Source organism: Hypanus sabinus, chromosome 25, assembly GCF_030144855.1.
Source record: "Hypanus sabinus isolate sHypSab1 chromosome 25, sHypSab1.hap1, whole genome shotgun sequence".
NCBI lineage: Eukaryota > Metazoa > Chordata > Chondrichthyes > Myliobatiformes > Dasyatidae > Hypanus > Hypanus sabinus.
The window spans coordinates 9,283,148-9,297,190 of NC_082730.1; the positions used below are offsets into that span (position 1 = coordinate 9,283,148).

The 14,043-nt window shown below is 45.0% G+C and overlaps 1 protein-coding gene across 2 annotated transcripts in view; it reads left to right on the forward strand.

Moving 5' to 3' along the window:
- Window positions 1-13,757, forward strand: part of prelp (proline/arginine-rich end leucine-rich repeat protein) — a 40,409-nt gene extending 26,652 nt beyond the window's left edge. The window contains exons 3-4 of one of the 2 annotated variants that reach the window (XR_009507891.1): window positions 135-375; window positions 5,619-13,757. Coding sequence is in view for 1 of the 2 variants with exons in the window: in XM_059950035.1 (XP_059806018.1) it covers window positions 135-310 (176 nt within the window). In the remaining variant the exon portion in view is untranslated. Of the gene's footprint in view, window positions 1-134; window positions 5,567-5,618 lie in introns of those variants that run through there. The other variant, XM_059950035.1, reaches the window with a different exon arrangement.
- The last annotated feature ends 286 nt before the right edge of the window (window positions 13,758-14,043 follow it).

The following is a 14,043-nucleotide window of genomic DNA, read 5'->3' on the forward strand; positions in this document are numbered from 1 at the left end:
CTCTATAGATGCTGCCTGACCTGCTGAGTTCCTCCAGCATCTTGTCCTTGAAGGTGAGTCATTTTCAGATACTGTTTAGGGAGTGTGAAGACTTGGCTCTCTGTTTCTGAAGTTGCTTCATCTTCCTCCTGCAGAGATCAATGGAACCCAGATCTGCCCAAGTCCCGTCAGTAGCGTGGCTATGCAAGCTCATGACCTGGAGGCCATCCCACGGCTGCGGTATCTGCGTCTGGACGGCAATGCACTCTCACCCCCAATCCCGATAGACTTCATGATGTGCTTCAGGCTCCTGCAGGCCATCGTGATATGAAGACTACATCCCTGCAAGTTCGCCTCCCCGCCTTTTCTAAATGGCAGCCATCTTTTTATGGGACTGTTAGTTCTGATCATTTTCCCTTCAGACTCTGAGTGTAATTGTGTGAAATGTTCCGAGACACAACTCCTACAAAAAAATTACCTTTCTCTTAGAATCGGGATGCAAAAAAATACTTAAATTAACCCAAGTAGGATATCACTCTCTCTCTCTCTCACACACACACACACACACACACACACACACACACTCTCTCTCTCACACATGCACACACACGCACAGATACAGACACCCACAGAAATATAGACACACACACTGATACACACACACACACACACACACACACACACACACACACACACACACAGATACAGACACCCACAGAGATATAGACACACACACTGATACACACACACACACACACACACACACACACAGATACAGACACCCACAGAGATATAGACACACACACTGATACACACACACACACACACACACACACACACACAGATACAGACACCCACAGAGATATAGACACACACACTGATACACACACACACACACACACACACACACACACACACACACACACACAGATACAGACACCCACAGAGATATAGACACACACACTGATACACACACACACACACACACACACACACACACACACACACACACACAGATACAGACACCCACAGAGATATAGACACACACACTGATACACACACACACACACACACACACACACACACACACACACACAGATACAGACACCCACAGAGATATAGACACACACACTGATACACACACACACACACACACCTCTGAGCAATTTCCCTGAACAGATGAGAACTGGGGAACAGCTGAAGCTGTTTCATCAGACGTGATCCACTTAATCTGTAGCCGGTCCCCCCACCCATATCCCCTTTGTGAAGAAACAAATGAGAAACAAACCTTAGTTTACCACGGGGGGGTGAAAGGCTTTGAAATGCGTGGACCTTGCACCTCTTGAGCAGTTACCTGACTGATCCTGATTCTCCTGCGATGGGAATGTTTGGGTCTGATTGCGTTTTCGTAAGCGATCGGTGCGATGACTTCAGTACTTGTTCCTGTTGTCGGTGAGACGAGGAGAGGATCTGCTCACAGATCAAACTGCTGGCCAGATCTGAGCAGCACCTTCCAGTTAGCATGGAACAATTTGGAAATCACTGCTGCAGTTTCTCCCTAGAACCTTTTACCTGCTTGTATTTAATCTGCAATTCAGAACTGAGACCTTCATGGACTTCCATGAGAATTTGACCACAGGGTAGCTATTCTGTGCCCACGAGCAGGGCTTCCATGTTACTGCTGCCTTACAGATTCCAAACTTGGGTACCATCTGCATGAAGTTTGCATGTTCTCCCTGTGACCACGTGGGTTTCCTCGGGGTGCCATAGAGTTGTACAGCATGGTGACAGGCCCTTCAGCCCATCTGGTCCATGCTGACGAGGATGCCCCATCCAAGCCAGTCCCGTTCGGCGACATTTGGTCCTAAATCATTCCAATCCATGTACCTGTCCAACTGTCTCCTAAACCTTTATTATCCAGATCAGGCAGCATCTGTGGAGAGGAGAAAATCCCAAAGAAGGGTCTTGGCCCAAAACGTTGACTGTCTATTCCCTCTGTTGATACTGCCTGATCTGCTGATTCCTCCAACATTCCAGCTGCCATTACAGTTGTCATTGTATCTGTCTCACCCACTTTCTCTGACAGATCATGCCACATAGATACCAGCTTTCGTGAAATATTTCCAAACGCAGTACCTGACTTCCTCCTCCATCCCAAGGGCGTGCAGTTGGTAGGTCAAATTGGCTCTGAACATTGCCACTTTGTGTAGGCTAAGCACAAAAATGTAAGTTCATTGAGTTATAGAGAAAGACAGCATGGCTACAAGCCTTTTCCCAGGGTAGGGGAATTCAAAATTAAGGGGATCGGGGAAAGATTTAAAAGGGACAATGTTTTTATGCAGAGGCGCCATCAGAGGAAGTAGGTGAGGCAAAGCTATTAGCCTTTCGTAATTTTAAATACCTCTTCAAGTCACCTCTCATTCTCCTGTGTTTAGTAAATAGAGGCCTAACCCTGCCAACCTCTCCGTTTAACTCAGGCATTGTTGGTGGCAACTGTGAAAGAGGTTAAGTTGCAATGGAGTTGGTATTGGTTTATTGTTGTCACACGTATCAAGATCCTGTGACAAGCCTGTTTTGCAAACTGGTTATACAGATCAAATCATTGCACAGTGCACTGAGCTGGAATAAGGTAAAAGATTGACAACGCAGAATACAGTGCACAAGCTTCTGAAAAAGTGTGAGGTAGATTATGAGGTCAAGAATCAATCTCACTGTACGAGAGGTCTGTTCAGGAGTTACAGCAGGAATGAAGCTGTCCTTGAGCCAGGCTTTCAGGCTTTTCTCGCTTCTGCCTGATGGGAGAGGGGTGAGTGGGGTCTGTGCTTATGCCGGCTGCTTTAATGAGGCAGCAAGAATTGTAGGGAGAGTCCTGAGTTTTCCTGAGCCGTGTCCACAACTCTCTACAGTTTCCTGGGCTGATCAGTTATGACAGAGAAATAGGACGAGGGGAAGATGAATGGGTCTGGTTCTCAGCAGCTGGCCTAGGCCCAGGGGACCAGGTGGCCTCTTTCTGTATCATTTTAAGATACATGTTCCTTCTGAAGATTTTTCTTTAATCATTTTGAAGAGTTTGCTCTGTGTAACCTTGCCTATATACAAGATTAATAGTTCACAGATTGGCTGGAGGAGCCATCATTGTCCTTAGTTACTTACTTCCTACCCCTTACACCGCTGGCATTTAGGGCAGCAGTGAAGGTCCTCCATCTCTGGAGGTGTTCAAGGCTTCCTTCATCATGTCAGTAGCTTCCTCTCAGTTTTCACTACTGTCAGTCATGCAAGTCTCAGGTGGAGACTCTGGAATACCATCACACTCAGGTCTAGAAGGATTCTTCATTGCTGTTTCCATAACAGTTTTGTTTGACCAGTCAGGGTTGTTAGCCCAGTGCTGAACCCCTGGACCTGGAGGTTCGGTTGACCAACTCTAAGTCTGCCCTCTGCCCTTTGACCTGTTTGGCATGGGTGACCCTACCAAGAGCCAAAGCATAAAGCCCCAACTCCAGCCAGCATAGCCCTCCAAGTCAATGAGGCACAGGCAAGCCTGCAAACCCTACAACCAGGTTCTGGACCTCTCGGAGGATCATTGTTCATAAGGCCTGATAAACTTGACCAGACATCAAAATGATTAAATAACTATTTTCAAGATTCAAAGATCCAAAGTATATTTATTATCAAAGTATGTAGACAATATACAACCCTGAGATTCGTCCTCCCCACAGACAGCCATGAAACAAAGAAAACCATGGAACCCGTAAAACATCAAACCCCCAATGCACATAAAAGAAGAGCAGACCACATAAATGGAAAAATATGAGCAAAAACACTGAACGTAAAACATCAAAGCCTAAAGTAATTGAAAACAGTCTTGGATTTTGCCCTTGTTGGCAACCAGCACAGATGAACCAGAGCTAAGAAACTAATAGAAGCAGATGTTAAGTATCAGTTCTCAGTTTCATCAATGTGCTGTTGTGGGGGTGGAGGAACTGAGAATGAATGCTGGTTGCAATTCAAACACGTTGGACTGGGCCAGTTCTGCATCAGAATCATAACATAGAGGGATACAGCACAGAAATAAGCTCTTCACCCCATGTCGGTTCCTGCTATCTACAACATCCGGACATTGGCTAGTGATGCCTCAGTGCCTACAATGTCTCCAGCCCAAGTACCGACTTCACAAAGCAGCCCAGACCCTTCAGATACCTGACGAGGGGAGGAAAACCGGACAATGCCAGAAATATTCAGTAGGTCCAGTAACATCTGGAAAGGAGAAACAGAGATACCATTTTGGACAAAAGTAGTGAATGGAAATCTTGTGCGAGAACAGGGGAGAAGATCTCCAAATTTGATGTTTCTGGAAGAGAACCATGTGAATTGCACAGCATTTTCTGTTTTTATTGAAGAATGTCATTATCTGTAGTTTCTACAGATTTAAATTTACTATTGATGAGGGTATGTAGGAACTGTGTGTATGTGTGTGGGGGGGGGGGGGATATTTAACTCCTCCTATCCAATCCACCATTCATTAAGGTCAAGTCTGATGTGTGAGTATCTGACTTGTTCCCCAACCCTTAAAACCACTAGTTAACAATCAAATAGATTGAAAGAGCACATTTACAAGAATGTTGCCAGATCTGGAGGTCGTGAGGTAAGGGGAAAGGTTGGATAAGTTAGGACATTATTCCCTAGTGTATAGGAGAATGAGGGAGGATTTGATAGAGGTATACAAAATTATGAGGGATATAATTAAGGTGAATGCATGCAAGCTTTTTCCACTGAGATTGGGCGAGACTAGAGCTAGAGTTTAGAAGATAAGGGTGAAAGGTGAGATGTTTTAAGGGGAGCCCAAGGGGAAATCTCTTCACTCAGGGGGTGTTGCGAATGAGCTGTCAGTGCAGATTTGACTGCAGTAATCAAGAGAAGTTTGGATAAGCACATGGATGGGAGGGGCACGGAGGGCTGGTGTGGGTTGTTGGGACTAGGCAGCTTAATAGATTGGCACAGGATAATCAGCCAATCCAGTGAGTAGTGATAGGCTGGATTACATTGTGTGCTGTTGTAGCTGATCCAGCAGGTGAAATCAATGGAACGCTGAGCCGCTGACTCTCTCCGGCTTTCATACGACTGGACTGGACTGGCTGGTCGGTGAAGAGCCACCAGTATTAACTCACATGGAAGTCCATTGACTCCCCGTCCCCCTTCTAATTAATATATTACATCGGTCTTTAAAGCTGCAATATTTTATAGCAGATAAGTTTACTTCAACAATTCACTCATTTCTTTCCATCTTACAGTATAAACCATTTAATTTGAGATTTCAATATAAACAAGTGCATGACATACAGCAGGTAGTCTTCAGTTCATCTGTATCCATTTCAGAGCTAAGCTTTGGCAAGAAATGTTTACTGCTATAACCCTTCTGTTCTCTCAACTTACATGTTTAATTCTCAAATATTAATTATACAAAAACGTGCAAGTACTTTGAAATTTTTCTAGCTTGTAAATTTTATTAAGCAGTGATTGTGACGATGATAATAATTATGAGCAACATATTTTACTATAATAAATTGCAGCTTTAAGCCCCTCTTTTGTAGCTATTGATACACAAAGCTCTCTCTCACACCTTGCCTTCTGCTTCTTTGCAGGGATCTGTATACACTGCAGTGCAGTTCAATTGCATTGTTCTTGCAGGAAAGCAAACGTTGCAGGCAGCTACAAAAAAAATAAATGGAACACGATTTTCCTCGGCAAAACAAAGCTGGAGTTATTTTTAATGTTATCAAGGATAGCTTAAGTGTTTACACTCAGTGGCCACTTCATTTGGTGCACCTGTACGCCTGCTTGTTAATGCAAATATCTAATTAGCCAATCATGTGGCAGCAACTCAATGCATAAGCACATGCAGACATGGTCAGGAGGTTCAGGTATTGTCCTGACATCAGAATGGGGAAGTCATGTGATCTAAGTGATTTTGCCTGTGGAATGATTGTTGGTGCCAGACAGGGTGGTTTGAGTATCTCAGAAACTGCTGATCTCCTGGTATTTTCACACACAACACTCTCTAGAGTTTACAGAGAATAATGCAAAAAACTAATTTTAAAAATCTAGTCAGCTTCAGTTCTGTGGGCAAAAACGCCTTGGTAATGAGAGGGGTCAGAGGAGAATGGCCAGACTGATTCAAGTTGACAGGAAGGTGACAGTAACTCAAATAATCCTTTGTTACTGGTGTGTAGAAGAGCATCTCTAAATGCGTGACACATCACACCTTGAGGTGGATGGGTTACAACAGCAGAAGAACACAAACATAGTCCTGTGATACCAAATGAAGTGGTCACTCAGTACATTTGGGTCTTTCTGCTCAATGATCAACCACCAGCCACATCATCTCCGGTCCACCCCTCCTGCTTTCTGGAGGGACTGCCCTGCCCATGATTCCCTGGTTTGCAAATCCCACCTCACCCATCCTTGCCCCTCCCTAGGACCTTTCCCCTGTAATCATAGGTGGCGCCTACGTCTCCTCCATGACCCATCCACATTCACATACATCTCACCCTTGTCCGTTGCATCTTGTGCTCCTGATGTGACCTCCTCTACATTTGTGAGACCAAGCGAATGAGGCGGGGCGACCACTTTGTGGAGCACCTTCTTTCCATTCGCCGTGGTTTTCTAGACCTCCCAGTTACCCGCCATTTTAATTCCTCTCCCCTTTCCTAAACTGAACTGTCTGTCCTCGGCTTCCTCCATTACTAGGGTGAAGCTGAACATAAACTAGAGGAACAGAACTGCATGAGCTCCAGGGTTAACTACAATCCAACCGCATGAACGTTGAATTCCCCAACTTCAGGTAACCTGTTCCATCTCTTGCCCTTTTCTCTCTCCTCCTGATCTCCTCAGTTCCTCCTGTCTCAGCTCCCACACCTGCTTTCTTCCCTACCTCCATCTGTCCATCACCCACACACTCATCCCACTGGGTCCCCTTCCCCACTGTTCCCATCTGATTTGTTTCCATGCTCTCCAATCAGATCCCAGCATCTGCAGCCCTTTGTCACCTCCACCCATCACCTCCCAGCCTCTGTCACCATTCCCACTCTCCCTTCCTCCATCTGCCTATCACCCCTCCTCACCTGGATCCACCCATCACCTCCCAGCCTCTGTTGCTATTCCCACTCTCCCTTCCTCCATCTGCCTATCACCCCTCCTCACCTGGATCCACCCATCACCTCCCAGCCTCTGTTGCTATTCCCCCTGTGAACCCTCTCACCTGAATCTACCTATCACCTCCCAGCCTTTGTCACTGCTCCCCCGTCAGCCTATCACCTCTCACCTGGCAGCTCTCCACTCTCTCAATTCAACTGAAGGGTCTCAAACCTGAAGCTTAACTGTCCATTTCCCTCCACAGACAGTGCCTGAGCCACTGAGTTCCACCAGCAGTTTGTTTTTTTTTTTGTGTGGGAAGATACAATTTATAGGTTCACATACAGTCGGTGTGAAGCCATTGGACTTGGTTGTGAAGAAGGATGCCTTCTTCCAGTTTTCTGCAATGAGGAGATTTCCTTTGGCTCAGGGTACCCCATGGCCGTGTTCTGATTGGAAAGCGAAGACAGAAGACATCGCATCCAGCATGTTTGCTATTTGCCAGTTTAAAGCTTTATCACAGAATGATGGGTCATCAATCTTCCGTTTGGATTAATTATCACAATAAGCCATCTAAAGAGAGATAAAGATTACCGTTATTTGTCACATGAAGCACACAGTGAAATGCATTGTTCATGTCAACAAGCAACACAGTGGTTTGTGTTTGTGTTTGTGATTGTGCTGGGGGAGGGAGTGGGTGAATAAATGTCACCATGCTTGCCACACCAAAGTAGCATGCCCATCAACTCACCAATTCTTTGTAATGTGCAAGGAAACTGGAGCACCTGAGGAAACTTATGAGGTCATGGGGAGAACAGAGAAATTAGTAACAAATTCCTTAGAAACAGGAATTGAACCCTGATCAGTGAGTGTTACACTGCTAACTAATCCAATAGAGACACAAGGAGTGGCAGATGTTGGAACACAGCTTGTGTCTCTATCTCCACTTGTCCCTTCTGCCCTGAGTCCACCTGATTCAAAACCCAAGCCTGTCTCATCATTCATGCCCTGGGGAATTCCTGCTGCTTTTAAAGGTTGGAAAGCTGGTGAAATTTTCCAAGACATTAGATTATATTAAAGATCAGCTTTTCTTGGTCATATGTACGTTGAAACACAATGAAATGCATCATGTTTTCATCAAATCAGGTCAGCGAGGATTCTGCTCAACAGCCCACATGTGTCGCCATGTTTAAGATGCCAACGTTGGTTCAAAGGTTCAAAGGTCAAGTTTAATGTCAGAGAAATGTATACAATATACATCCTGAAATGCTTTGTCTTTGCAAAACATCCACAAAACCAGAGAAGTGCCCCAAAGAGTGAACGACAGTTAAATGTGAGAACCCCAAAGTCCCTCCCAGCTCCTCTCCCTCCCACATGTAAGCAGCAGCGAGCAACGATCCTCCTCCCCCCCCCACCAGCAACAAAAATTGCATCGAGCCCAAGCGAAGCAATAGCAAAGACACAGACCAAAGTTACCCCAAAAGCTTCATATTTCATCTAAAATTCAACAACCCACAGGTTCTTTCTCTCCCGGGCAAGGGAGAGGGAGGTGTCGCCCATTTTCACAGTGAGTGGGAGACATAACAACAACCCACGATGTTTACGATGTTAAAAGTCAGTTTTATCGCTCTTTTCGAGATCTGTGTCCAAAGATCGCAAAGACCTCAGGTCTTCGGGCCTACAGCGAAAGATTTTCTGGCCTCACCAACGACACGAGTCTCCAGCTGTGACACTGACCCTAAAACCGCCCCTCTCCAGAGCCCTAAGATCCAAGGCTTCCGAACACGATCAAGACTCTCAGGCCAAACCCTTGGCGTGTTGAATAGCGGCCAGTCATTGAACATAGAATGCTCACAAATCACAAAACCTAACTCCGCATTTTATTTTGGAATGTGGGCGGAAACTAGTGCACCAGGAGAAAATCCAATCGGTCACGGAGAGGACCTACAAACTCCTTACAGGCAGCAGCAGGAATCGTGATCATCGGCACAGTAACAGCGTTATGGTAACTGTTACGCCACTGTACCATGAAAGAAAATTATCCTTCTGTATCTTTCCCTCTTGTGGAAACATCAGAATTTGATATCTAAGTAACCAAGGGTGATCAAATTCACCCTCAGTCATCCTTAAGGTAGGTAATTGAGAATTTAGTTGGACGTGAAAGGCCCCATAACTCTGTTCTGAAGTAGGACAAACAACCAGTATGCAAAAGAAGATAAACTAAGCAAGTACAACATTAAACGAATAATTAATAAATAAAGAAACAAACAAACAAATAGATAGATAGATAGATAAATAAATAACACTAACAACATAAGTTACAGAGTCATGGAAAAGTACAGCATAGAAACAGGCCCTTTGGCCCATCTAGTCCATACTAAACCATTTAAACTGCCTACTCCCATCGATCTGCACTGGGCCCATAGCCCTCCATACCCTTACCATCCATGTACCTTTCCAAACTTCTCTTAAACCTCAAAAACAAGCTTGCATGCACCACTTTCCACATTCTCGTGACTCTCAGAGTGAAGAAGTTTTGCCTCATGTTCCTCTTAAACTTTTCACTTTTCACCCTTAACCCACGACCTCCAGTTGTAGTCATAGGTTGTAGAGTCCTTGAAAGTGAGTCAATCCATTGGTTGTGCTGAGTGATCTGTTCAGAGCGAAGTTACCCAGGCTGGTTCAGGAACCTGATGGGTGTAGGGTAATAACTGCTCCTGAACCTGGTGGTGTAGGACCGAAGACTCCTGTAACCTCTTTCCTGATGGCAGCAGTGAGAAAAGAGCATGGCTTGGATGGTGGGGTTGGGGGGTGGATGGGGAAGGCGGGGTTCTTAGTGATGGTGTTGCCCTCCTGTGGTAGTGCTCCTTGTAGATGTTGTCAATGATGGGAAGGGCTTTTCTTGTGATGGACTAGGCCTTATCCATTACTTTTGGCAGTCTTTACCTCTCCCCCTCCCTCCGCTACCTGATTCCACCTATCTAAAACCTTTCCTCACCTGGATCCACCTATCAGTGGCCGTACCCCTTTCCTCTACCTTTTTATACTGGCTATCATCCTTCCACCTTTTTCAGGGGTCCCAACCTATTTATGGTCTGGACCACTACCATTCACCAAGGGGTTCATGTACCCTAGGTTGGTACCCCCTGCATTCTTTCAGTCCAAATGTAAATTCTTGACCCGAAACATCAATTGTCCATTTCCCTCCACGGATACTACCTGATTCACCGAGTTCCCTCAACAGTTGGTCTTTTGCTCAATGTTGAATACAAATAAGTGTATTTTGCTGTTAACTTAAGTCAGTCACAATAAACAGATTTGAGATGCTGCAAACTCCACAAAATAATCAAATTGACCCCTCAACCTTTCACCCAAAAGCTGCTGAAGTTGGGGGACTGTTTCATCGAGCACCTCTGCTCCATCCACCACTAGTGGGACTTCCCGGTGGTCAAACAGTTTACTGTAATTCTCATTCCCATTCCTGTTCCGACGTGTCAATCCATGGCATCCTCTTGTGCCAAGATGAGGCCACCCTCAGGGTGGAGGATCAACACCTTATATTCCACCTTGGTACCTTCCAATCTGGTGGTATGAATATCAATTTCTCCTAGTGAATAATATTTCCCCCCCCTCCTCTATTCCCCACTTCGACCTTTTACCTTCTCACCTGCCTATTACTTCCCCCGGCTACCCCCTCCTTCCCTTTCTCCTATTCTCTTCCCCAGTCAGATCCTTTCTTCTCCAGCCCTTGACCTTTCCCATCCACCTGGCTTCACCTATCACTTTCCAGCTCACCTCTTTCCCCTCCCCCACCATTTAATTCAGGCATCTGCCCCCTTTCGTCTCAGGGTCTCAGGTCAAAATGTCGATTGTTCATTCCTCTCCGTAGATGCTACCTGACCTGCTGAGTTCCTCCAGCATTTCGTGTATGTTGCTTTGAATTTATCAAGTCCTTTATTAATTATTTTCCTGCTTTGTGAGGGAAAATACATCAAAATCCTGACCGTGGCACAAATGAAAGAGGTACATTATCTATCAGCTGAAAGAGAAGTACTCTAAGCTCAAACACTGATGAACGTTTCTTCAAGGCCTCAGATATTTTTAATACTCTCTCCTGGAATTTATCTGCGCCACATTAAATCTGACAGCTTCAAATCAAGAGTTATACTTGCTAATCCAAGCAGTGTCAGCGTGGCACTACAAAAACATTAATCAAATGCATTTACTTTGCACTCTGCTTGTTCGTGGTTTTTTAGGCAGTCCAGCTGGGAAATGGGGCTCTGTGATGTGGCATGGGAATCATGCCCTGGTATTTTGTGGTCAACAGCACACTGGAGTCAGTGTACTTTCCTCGAGACTGGAATCCACTGACTCAGACAAGGCGGTTACAAGGTCAACATTGTTCATGCTTCACTCCGTTAGTGCTCCGCATGTTACAGAGGGGAAAGCACAACTAGGTTTTAACTGAGGGGAACTGTTCCACCAGAACACAAGCATGCATTGAGTCTGAGGTTGGATAGGTGTGTAGAAGTGTTATTTTTTCTTGTGGTGTAGCTTTCTTATGCTTATCAACTGTGTACAATCGTTCAGTGACTTGTTTGTAGACCATAAGACGAGAAGACAATAGGCCATTCGGCCCCTCAGGTCTGATCCGCCATTCGATCACGACTGAGTTATTATCTCCCTCAATCCCATTCTCCTGCCTTCTCACTGAAAACTTTGCCACTCTGACTAAGCAAGAACCTATAAACATTCGTTCTAAATACACTCTTTAACTTGGCCTCCACAGCTGTCCATCTATTCTGTAGCGGTGCCTACTGGTCCCAGACTCCCCCACAATAGGAAGCATCCTCTAGAACCATCCACTGAGTCTGTAGCAGTTCTTGTAGAGAAGAACTGTCAGTCCAATTGCCCTCATGTAACACAGTCAAATTGAAAACATATAAATTACTGCAAATTACAAAATAAGTAAATAGCGTTGGTGAGGAGATGCGTCTCTACCAAAGGAGGTATATGGCACACCTTCCCTCTGCTAGCCTGTAGGTCACCCTTGGGCAAGGTGTAGCACCTGCTTAGCCCCCGATCTGGGTCACGTAAAGCCATGGGAGCAGGTGGTGGACGGTCGTATGAGCAGCCAGTGCAGATCACAAGTCCTGGTTATGTGACCACTGACCCCATGCAGACAGAAGAGTACTGATAACGGCTGGGGTCACCCACTTGTAAAGACACTGTCCAGAAGAAGGCAATGGCAAACCACTTCTGTAGAAAAATTTGCCAAGGACAATCATGGTGACAGAAAGACCATGATCGTCCCTGTCATACGATGTGGCATATAATGATGATGTCAAACGATACGGCACACAATGATGATGTCATACGATACAGCACATAACAAACAAACAAAATAAATAGTGCAAAAGGAAAAATGAGATAGTGTTCATGGGTTCAAGGGCAATTCAGAAATCTGTTGATAGAGGAGGCGAAACTTCCTGAATCACTGAGTATAAGTCTTCACATTTCAGTAACCCCTCCCCGATGGTATTAACATAAAAGGAGTGTACTGTACCAGGTAGTGAGAATCCATAACATCACCAGACACTAAGACATAAGAGCAGAATTATGCCATTCACTCCATCGAGTCTGCTCAACTGTTTGATCATGTCTGAATTATTATCCTTCTCAACCCCATTATCCTCCCCCTCCATAAACTTTGATGCTTTGACTAATCAAGAACCCAACCAACCTCCGCATTGAATTTCCTGAGGAGACTGAGTGCCTTTAACATCTGCCGGACAATGCTGAGGATGTTCTACGAGGCTGTGGTGGCCAGTACTATCATGTTTGCTGTTGTGTGCTGGGGCAGCAGGCTGAGGGTAGCAGACACCAACAGAATCAACAAACTCATTTGTAAGGCCAGTGATGTTACGGGGGTGGAACTAGACTCTCTGATGGTGATGTCTGAAAAGAGGATGCTGTCCAAGTTGCATGCCATCTTGGACAATGACTCCCATCCATTCCATAATGTACTGGTTAGGCACAGGAGTACATTGAGCCAGAGACTCATTCCACCGAGATGTAACACTGAGCGTCATAGGAAGTCATTCCTGCCTGTGGCCATCAAACTTTACAACTCCTCCCTCGGAGTGTCAGACACCCTGAGCCAATAGGCTGGTCTTGGGCTTATTTCCACTTGGCATGATTAACTTATTATTATTTAATCATTTATGGTTTTATATTGCTGTATTTCTTCACTCCTCTTGGTTGGTGCGACTGTAACGAAACCCAGTTTCCCTTGGGATCAGTAAAGTATGTCTGTCTGTCTGTCTGAATATATTTCCAGTGGTTACAATTGCCTCTCTATTTTTCTGGAAACTCCTTTGTTTCAGTGGCAGGTGTTACACTACTTGGATCTGGCTATCTTACTGGTTAATTGTTATCAATGGAATTTTTGCTATGAGTAGTCTGGTATGAGAAGAACACACTTCTTCTCAGTGCTTCTTCATCATCTCTTTCTTTGTTCTTAATAAAATGATCATTAGCAACAAATTTGATGCCTCATTCTTCTGAAGATCTTTAGGATTGCAAAAGCATCTGGATCGAACAGCAGAGAGTAAACAACAGTGCAAGCTTGAGGGGAGAATCACTTGACAAACTCTGCTTCTGAGACATAATTTACAAATATAGTTTTAGCAAATTTCTGTCATGCAGTACACAGGCAATGTCAGAACCCAAAAGAGGAGGATAGACAGACTCCAATGTAGAGATGGTGACTAGAGTTTATTTTTAAGAACTCCAACAGGATATCAGTGGCTCAGCCAAGCAATGCCATCAGAAGTAACATTCTCAAAACAAGGAGCCCGCGTCTAGCACTAATCTGGCGTCTGCTTAAATAACACAAGTAACACAGTATCCCGAGCCCATCAAAATAAACTTAAC